Raw genomic sequence first — 8,784 nt, forward strand, 5'->3', positions numbered from 1 at the left:
GATATTAATAAAATTTAAATTAATTCAAACATTTCGAGACAATTTTTTTTTGTCAATTTAACAATATTTTGTTCAATATAAACCAGCGCAATTTAAATTTTTAATCATAATTTTGGTAACTTTGTGGATTTTTCCAACGTTCAATCATACCACAATCGTATTTAATTATATTTCGTTCTAAATTGCATTGAGTGAATTTTAAACTCTTCAACTTACAACATTTATTACGTTCGAAACGATTTTCGGAAAAGCCAACATAGTTTATTAAATATTAAATATCAAATCAATTATGAAATTTTACAAGTTTAGCACATTTTACAACGAGATTTATTTTACTCATTTGCTTTATGTAGATTAATTTTTGTTTTATAGCTTTCATTGAGAACAAAACAGCTTGAAACCATCGGATTTGGTAAGCTAAATGCAAACAACTGAATGCATCTCACATTTATTGTGCTTTCAACTAAAAAAACAACAGATGGAGTTACTGGAACTAACTTGAATATCCTTTTAAGATTTATTCAGATGATTTTGATGTAGTTCTTCATTTATATTTCGCATTGTGATTCGGACGTTTGAGCCTAGGTTTGAACGATAACATATTTGGATAAACGTATTTGATATTTGATTCTCAATAAGAAAGTTTTCTTCATATAACTCGATTAACCATAATCTACTCAATTCAGTTTACTTTGTCTCATTTCAACGCTTAGGATTGAACGCAGGTCCCAAATGTAATTCTTGAAGAGAGGAGCAAAATATTAAAATTCAAATTGAAGTCTATTTTCAATTTTATTTTTCGTCCTACAGTTGTGGAACTTTGCGAAACTTTTCTTTTCGAAAAAATTGGTGTGTACAAAATTTCATGCCATTCTGTCCATAAATAAATATATCTACAAAAAGTCAACATGTGCTACATTTGAAGTAAAAATAGCAAATCTATACAAAATGTATTCGATATGACCAGCCTTTTGATGTTATAATTCCATTTGTAAATTGCACCTGATTGAAAAGAACATTATTTTTACCAAAACGTCTGTTATTATAACTTGAAGAAAATTATTAGTATTTCTTCATACAACTTATTCTGAATCATCTAATAAAGAAACATACCTAAAATGCAGCGCCCACTGCTCGCCAGATTAGTACCAAGCAATATATCATATGTAATCACGACCTACCGAAACTTTATGATATTGAAATGAATTCATATTGCAACTGAACTGTGTTACATGTCGATCCGTAGATAGCACTTAATAAGCACTCTCAATGCATCTTTTCATGCAAATATAGACCATTCTCGTTTTCAATCCGATAATATTCCGACGGAGTTTTATTTCAGAAAGTCTCAAGAAAACCGTTTCTCACGCTTACCATTCACAATCGGTATCAATGCATATCCAATATTCAAGTAATTGCTGGTTAGTTAGTCAATGTATTGAATTGAAATCAAACAAATAAGAATGTTGTTAACGAGTTTTCCTCGTGATAATAGTATCAGTTTATTTGGCGATTCAACATACAATCTAATTAGAAATCCCAAAAGGCCGGATGAAATGAATGCAAGTTAAATAAGATTTGATGTTTCTCAAATGGGACACGAAAATTGCAAGGCCTAAATAGGCTTCATCTAGGCTTCGAAGACAGATTTTTTATGCTCAATCTCATAATACATACAATAATATATCTGGCTATTTCATCGTACATCATACCGTCTTATTAAAAATGTTATTTCTTTTATTATTGAAACAAGCGCGTTAGGTTGAAGATCAACTTCAGCAAAAACTGGAACGACGAAGAATTATGAGGAAGTATACAATTCATATCTATCTATGATATCTTTTTTTTTCAAATGTGTAGAGCATGAAAAAATCTATCGTCTGAGCAACTTCAAAAACAAAACATGTTGATGAAACATCATATATATTCAGATGAAAATCTGCTCTTAGGTCGAACCCACATTCATTTGTTAAATCACATCGTTTGATTTTTTCAAAACAAAAAAAAAACTTGGTTGTTCTGATTTCCAATCAACGATTTTGATTTCGCTGCCAAATCTAATCTGTACTGAATCCATTTAAGCGCGATCGATTTAACTATCCAAAGTGGAAAAAAACTGGTATTCTCTCGGCTAAATTTGATTATAAAAATAAACACCAAAAAAAAAAAAGTCCAAGAAGGTTAAAAGCTTAAAATATGCAGGCAATCTTATGTAATTAAAATCGATTTGATTTCTCTCACAAAATTTGTGTCAATGGGACATTGTGTTATTGGTTGTATAATGCAATTGACTCGCTCATAACGAATTCATGCCATCCATCTCAATCGATGGGATTAAAATCCAATTAAAGTCAGCAATATTTCAAAAAAAAAACAGTATATTTTTTGCTTCGCTTTTTGCTTACAGCATGCCTAACTTATCAAATTCATCAAAATGGTTCCTCTCATCTCAATGTGATGCGATAATAACACCCAAACTTATAAACATATTTGATTATAACGATTGATTTCGTTTGTTCGTATTTTCCAATTCGATTTTGTTGTTTTATTGACGTTTATACCCTATAAGTGCAAATGATTTCACATTCATTTTTTTCTCTGTGGCACACACAAAAATATTAAATAAATATTCGCTAAAAATTCCCATATGAATTTGATGTGAGTTGGTTTGCGTTGGCTAAACTTCAATGTTTCTAAGTAAAAAAGTGCTAAAATATTTCCTTTTTTCCCCATAGACATTATTTTTGTTTGGTACTTTCATTTAAACTATCGTTAAAATGTTTCCAATTCACTATAAATGTGTCCCCGTTTCGTTTCATTTCATTATTAGTGCCAATTTTAAAGACTTATTTTGTTTACACGGAAAATTTCTATCCTAATTTGATTTGAATTGGTTGTTGTTGTTGCATTTTCAGAGAATTAATTGATGTTGATGTTTGGTGTGGAGAAATTCGTTTTTTTTTTGGAGGAGGGAGTTAGTAGACATTTAGATAATTGTACATGATGACTGATGCATCATAACTTCATTCAAAAATACTGGTGTACTTGCCCCAAGGCCTCCGTCCGTTTTCTGGTGTTCATTCTGAAATGAGTTGAAAATGCAATTTTGCCGAATTGAAATTAATTTTTAATTCATAAAACGAATTGAATTTCAAACCTCATCAAATTCGCAATCAAAATAGTTTCCTTGACAATCGATGCAACGACATGTTTCGGACATTTTGCATGTGATGCCCCATTCTTTGGCCACCGCTTTGTAAATCTTTTTCGATGATTTATTGTTGATAATTGTGTCTAGTGTCGTTTGTAGATGAATATCTTGCAGCTGATTTTCGTGCGAATCCCAATCGTCAACTAGATTTTGATTATCTATACTTAGATTTGATGAGCATTCTTGTTCATCATTGGTCAAATTGGCTGTTGTATCTTCTTCTTCTTCCTCTTCTGAAAATCAATTGGAAAATGGAGATTTATATTTATATGCTTCTTGTGTGTGTGGGTGTGTATGTGTACCCAAGTTAATCTGTTCAAGGCTTTGGTTTGCAAACAATGGATCACACGATCCGGCTGTTGAGTCAATCAAATTTTCATTTGAACGTGATGGATTCGACAAAAAAAGCTGTTCACCAACTGTACACTGCTGTTCATCGTATTTTGAAGCTTCTTTGCCTCCAATATTCGATGTGGCATTTCCTTCGCAATCATACTGATCCTAATGGAATAGAAAAATACATCGATTTTTATGCAACACTCGAATGCAGTTTGAATATAGAGAAACATTTGCATCTTAATTACATTTCGGGATATCGTTGAATTTGATGAAGATGTTTTCATATTTTGATAACAATGTGCGTCTGTGATATTTCTCATTATCGTTGGATTCTCATAACCTGAATTATATACAAATAAATTAATTGACAACGCACAAATGATTTAATTTAAATGGGTGCGCGAGTGTGTGTATGTGTAAGTTATTCTGATTAGTATTTGTCGAAGTGATTAATAAAATAGATTACCTGTTTCCTCTTCAAATGTGTTTGCCAATAAATTGTGTTGATCGTTATTTGTGCTCATGCTATTATATTCGGAACTAAGTGTTGTATTGCTTCCGCTGACGGCTGATTGTCGCATAAGCAGTGGTTGTTGAACAGGCTCTTCAATTTCCTGCGATATGCTTCTGGAGCTGCTTCCCATTCGAAATTTCATCAACTTAAATGGAGCCATATTAAACAAATATTTTTTTTTGTTTTACTTCTAACTCGGGAACTTTGATGACAATTTGTCTATTTTTTGTTTTGTTTTTCAAATTCCACTAATTTCTTGGGTTATTTAGTTTTGCACTTGCGAGTACATCCACGAAAAGCAAAGGTTAAAGATGAGTGATAATTATTTCGTTTGTGTTATTGTTTTGGTTTTGGTTTTGTTCTAATTCGTTATTTTTTTTTTTGTTATCAAGTATTTGTAAGGCTGAAGTATAAGGAGTCAGTTGAATCGAGTATAGAAAAGAGAAAAAGAGAAACAGAGAAAAGAGGTGTGTTGAAAATTGGAATAAAAATTGAAAGAGCTTGAATTTGAAATGAAGAAATAAATTGTTGTTGTTGTTGTTGTTTTCGTGTTTAATGCTGTTTATGCATGAGACGAAATGGCTGATACAAAAAATCCTTTCAAAAGATTAATACGTATTCTCATTTTATAATGAATGTAATAAAGAGATGAAAATAAAATATACAATACATGAAAGTGTAACTGAAATAATGGCGGGTAAGACGTCATTCAATGGGAATAGGGAGAGAACAAGAGAAAGTGAGTGTATGTGGGACCCGTTCGAACAATTGGCGCCTTTTGAAAGGCGCACGCACCATTTCTGCGCCTTTTAATGAAATGACGAGAAAAAGAATAAGCAACACATCGTATGACTCGTATTTCATTCGATTTTTCTTATGCTAAAATGCTAAGACCATACTTCTTCTTCGTTTGAATCTCCATTGTGCTGCGAAGATCCGCACAAAGAGGAACAAAAAATACCAAAAATGTAACGAATCTGCGCCTACTATGCTGTTTTTCGTACACGCTGTTTATATACGAATCATACGATGTGCTCGTTTATCCTTTTTCTCGTCATTTCATTAAAAGGCGCAGAAATGGTGCGTGCGCCTTTCAAAAGGCGCCGATTGTTCGAACGGGGAGAGACATAAATTCTAATTAATTGTTTATTTTCGCGTGTCAAGTAAATGCGTTTTACTTTTCTTTATTGTTGCCACACTACGCATTAGATATATTCCGATATCAAGAAATCTTTATTTTTTTCTTTTTTTTTCATTCGTGTTGGGTAGTATGATTGAATGTGTCTGTGCGATGTATTTTCTCGTGCGTGTTTTTCTTTTGTTATTATGATTCAGGAGAATGTTGTATATGTGTTTGTGCGAAATTAAATGCGCCGATAATGCGACATCGAATTCACCATTCGTGTAATGTACCACAATAGGCAACAACGGCATTATCTTATAACAATACATCGAAACTACGCAGTTATGCTAACTACATTCAACGAAATATCAAGCAACAATGTAATTGTATCAATGTAAACGAGACAAAAATAAAAATCAACCAAACATAATATGTATCAATGACCAACAACAAAAATGAAAATGATTTCTAAATTTGGTGGTGTTGCGTTCAAAAAAAAAAAAAAGATTATGTGAAATAGTCAATGAACAAATTAACTAAAAACAAATTCACAACAATGATAAATCAATCAATGTCATACTTACCAAAAGGTATTACTATTCAACTAAACGAAAATGGGGATTTAAATACTTCGAAAATCGTTCGATTTGTTAAATGTATTTTTTTGTTGTTGTTTTTTTTTTATTCTTGATTCTCAACTCTTTTGATAAAATTTCGACGAGAAAAAAAATGTTGTTTGCGAAGTATATATAAAAAACAGTCTCACACAAATGGGTTTGTTGAATTAAAATGGAGTACAATACATAAGCTCGATTAAAAAAATAACGTTGATGCCAGACGTATTGTGAAAACGGGTTTTTCACTCTCCTTTTTTGCTCTGATTTTCAATCGTTTTATTTAAAAAACGAAATAAGAAAACCAAAAAGAAATCTACACAATATTCCAAAGAAAAATAATCAACAAATGTTGATATGGTCTACCACATTGTTTTATACGTATCGACTTCCAATTCCTTTTCAAACTTTCATTGAACTAATCAACGGAGGAATTGTCGAAAAAAAAATTCCTCGTCTTATTCGGTCAAAGTGTCACTGCGCATTCGCATAAACTCTCAAGTGCCTCCACTGTTTGGACAATCTAGTTTTCCGAATTTCGTGCACCGTTTCTCGCATGTTTGATGTTTTTGTTTTTTTCTGATTCTCTGTTGGAATGTACGTGTGTATGTATGCGGTCATGCGCCCCAATACATAGCCATAAAGCTAACAATCATCCATAGAGGGCAGCATTATATGCATAAAAAATTGATAATAAAAGCTCCATTCCATTGTGGCTTTAAAATTATTTTTCAAATGAAGAAAAAACAATGAAATGAGTTTCCTCTGAAGTCTGAAAGCATTCCCGCGTCTGGGTTCATGATGTGAATATCGAAACATAGACGAGCTTTTAACGTTTAACCTTTAATTGCCGTCATTTTATCCACAAAACCTGTTTTTCGGCACTTTTTTTCAATTCATTCGTAACGCGTAAAAATAATGTCGTAATATATTTTAATGTCTATATGATGAACACGCGATCCAAGTGGATAACCATAAAAAAGCGTTTGTTGCCGTATTTTATTTCTATATTGTCAATGTTTTATGTTATAAATAAGAGTTTTGCAAAGCTATGTAGGTTGATTAATTGTGCGTTGTTGCAATTTTTGGAATGTATGCTTTTGATTGCGTATGCGCTCGAAATTATAATAGGCATTCAATTTTGTAAATTAATTTACCATCATTTTTTGAGAATTGACGCAAATGGCCAAATTATGAACGAGGGTATTTCCGTTCGTAGATGCACATAATGTTGAAAGGAATTAAAAAAAAAAAATGATAATAATATAACTCATTGTAAATTGATGTGTACACACAATGGTACATGTGTTACATGCATATATAAATACATTTCACAGCAGTATAATAGATTGGTTTGATTCAGCACGCTCGTTGCAACATTGTTAAACGAATTTCATGTTGTGCAGAATTGAAAATGCAAATGACAACAAAACAAATAAATTAACAACAAAACATACAATATCATGTCAACAAACTCAATCGCTTGTCTCAATGGCGCGCGTTCTCTCATTTTCTATGTCTTTTGTTCTTCCACCCACTCGTTTAAGTGTAATATACAAATATAACGCATTTGGTGTGTGCATGTGTTTTGCTTTCGGGCTAATTTTGCGAAAATGAACTAACTCAACCAACAAAGAGCTCAATCATGAAGCGGTGGTCGTCGGAAAAACGGGGCAACATTTAAATTTAATTAAATGTGTTAATTTTTTTTTCGCCCCTTATCGAACAAATTCATACAAAGAGAACGATTGACTCGAACGCATCACGATTGAAAAGCGATTAATTTGTGCTGAAAACAAAACTATGACACACGGTTATTGTTTTACAAACATATTGTGATTCACAAATGTGTATAAAAACCGATACCATCAAACAATACTAGTTGACTATTCGCTCAAAACAAGAACCACGAATGATATTTAATAATGCGTGCAAAGGAGATGACAACAATGAAAAAAATGTTCAGAGCAATATAGAATAGCAAATAAAATACCCAGGTTGGCTAAAATCACACTGAAAAGCGCTTTATATGTACCGCTTTGGCCCGAGCAATTCGATTATATCATATTACTAACAATTTGGCATATTTGAAATCAAAAATACACACAGGGAGCGAGCGCACCATACATCGGTTGCGTAAAATGAAAACACACAGTGAGAGAAGTGGGGATTTTTTTTGGGGAAGGGGAAGGCAGGTTGAGGCGGAGGTTTAGAGAAAACGTCGCGGGTCATACGCACATATGTTTCACTTCGACAACCGATCGAAAGCGATTATATTTATAAATTGTTCAATAAATTCCATTATTGATTTTCATGCTAATCGCATTTACGTTGTGAATGTGAATCTTCCATTTGATGTGGATACTGGCTTTGTGTTTTCATGCACAAACTGTTAGTATTCCAAGCATATTCCATCCGTCGACCTCTCGTATGTTTCATTTTTCTTTTGTCACACACATAAATACAAACGACAATTTAGCGCTGAGCTTCCAAGCGATTTCCGTATATTTGATTTCATCACAATACATTTTGGACGATGCAAATAAATGTGATAAAATTGAACAAAAAGAGAAAATGAACAAATATATATATATATTTATAAAACACACAATAAGTCTTCCATAATTCATATTAATCCAAACAATTTCAAAAGACAGTACCACCAAATAGCGCACCGCGCCTGATGCTCAAGCGTGAGTTAATTTAGTGAAAAGACTAACACATATATTTGATCGTAATTTTTAAGAAGTATGGTCTTTTTTCCTCGGTTGCAGATTGTCGCTCGTTTGATACGTTTTGCATTCGATTGCTGTATTAAAATAAAATTACTCAAACCCATAAAACATGATTGAATAAATTTCAATAAATTTCGTTCAATATTTGCACAGAGTAGATTTATGCTGGCGATACGTGAATGCGTATGTGTATGAAGCTAGCATGTCCAAATATAAGTGAAATGCAAGCGAGTGTGTGGAGTCAAGCA

At 32.4% G+C, this 8,784-nt stretch overlaps 1 protein-coding gene across 2 annotated transcripts; it reads right to left on the reverse strand.

Moving 5' to 3' along the window:
- Nucleotides 1-1,464: 1,464 nt before the first annotated feature.
- Nucleotides 1,465-6,225, reverse strand: LOC116338425. 2 transcript variants are annotated; one of them, XM_031763658.1, is made up of 6 exons: nucleotides 5,772-6,225; nucleotides 4,017-4,209; nucleotides 3,796-3,890; nucleotides 3,514-3,712; nucleotides 3,158-3,444; nucleotides 1,465-3,082 (listed from the first exon to the last, which is right to left on the reverse strand). In XM_031763658.1, exons 2-6 carry the CDS (start codon nucleotides 4,204-4,206, stop codon nucleotides 2,987-2,989), a joined length of 867 nt encoding a protein of 288 aa, XP_031619518.1. In that variant the 5' UTR covers nucleotides 4,207-4,209; nucleotides 5,772-6,225; the 3' UTR covers nucleotides 1,465-2,986. The 2 variants fall into 2 exon arrangements, with proteins under 2 accessions (XP_031619518.1, XP_031619517.1); XM_031763657.1 differs by having other exon boundaries at nucleotides 4,017-4,467.
- Nucleotides 6,226-8,784: the final 2,559 nt, after the last annotated feature.

This window comes from Contarinia nasturtii, unplaced genomic scaffold (assembly GCF_009176525.2).
Source record: "Contarinia nasturtii isolate CC-2019 unplaced genomic scaffold, AAFC_CNas_1.1 Cnas_scaffold_414, whole genome shotgun sequence".
Classification (NCBI taxonomy): Eukaryota; Metazoa; Arthropoda; class Insecta; order Diptera; family Cecidomyiidae; genus Contarinia; species Contarinia nasturtii.

Coding starts and splice junctions, on each gene's coding strand:
- LOC116338425 (XM_031763657.1), bottom strand. CDS start 4,224: ATGGCTCCATTTAAGTTGATGAAATTTCGAATGGGAAGCAGCTCCAGA. Junction 3,891..4,016: donor CACATTTGAAGAGGAAACAG/GTAATCTATTTT, acceptor TATATAATTCAG/GTTATGAGAATCCAACGATA. Junction 3,083..3,157: donor TTGATTGCGAATTTGATGAG/GTTTGAAATTCA, acceptor AACTCATTTCAG/AATGAACACCAGAAAACGGA.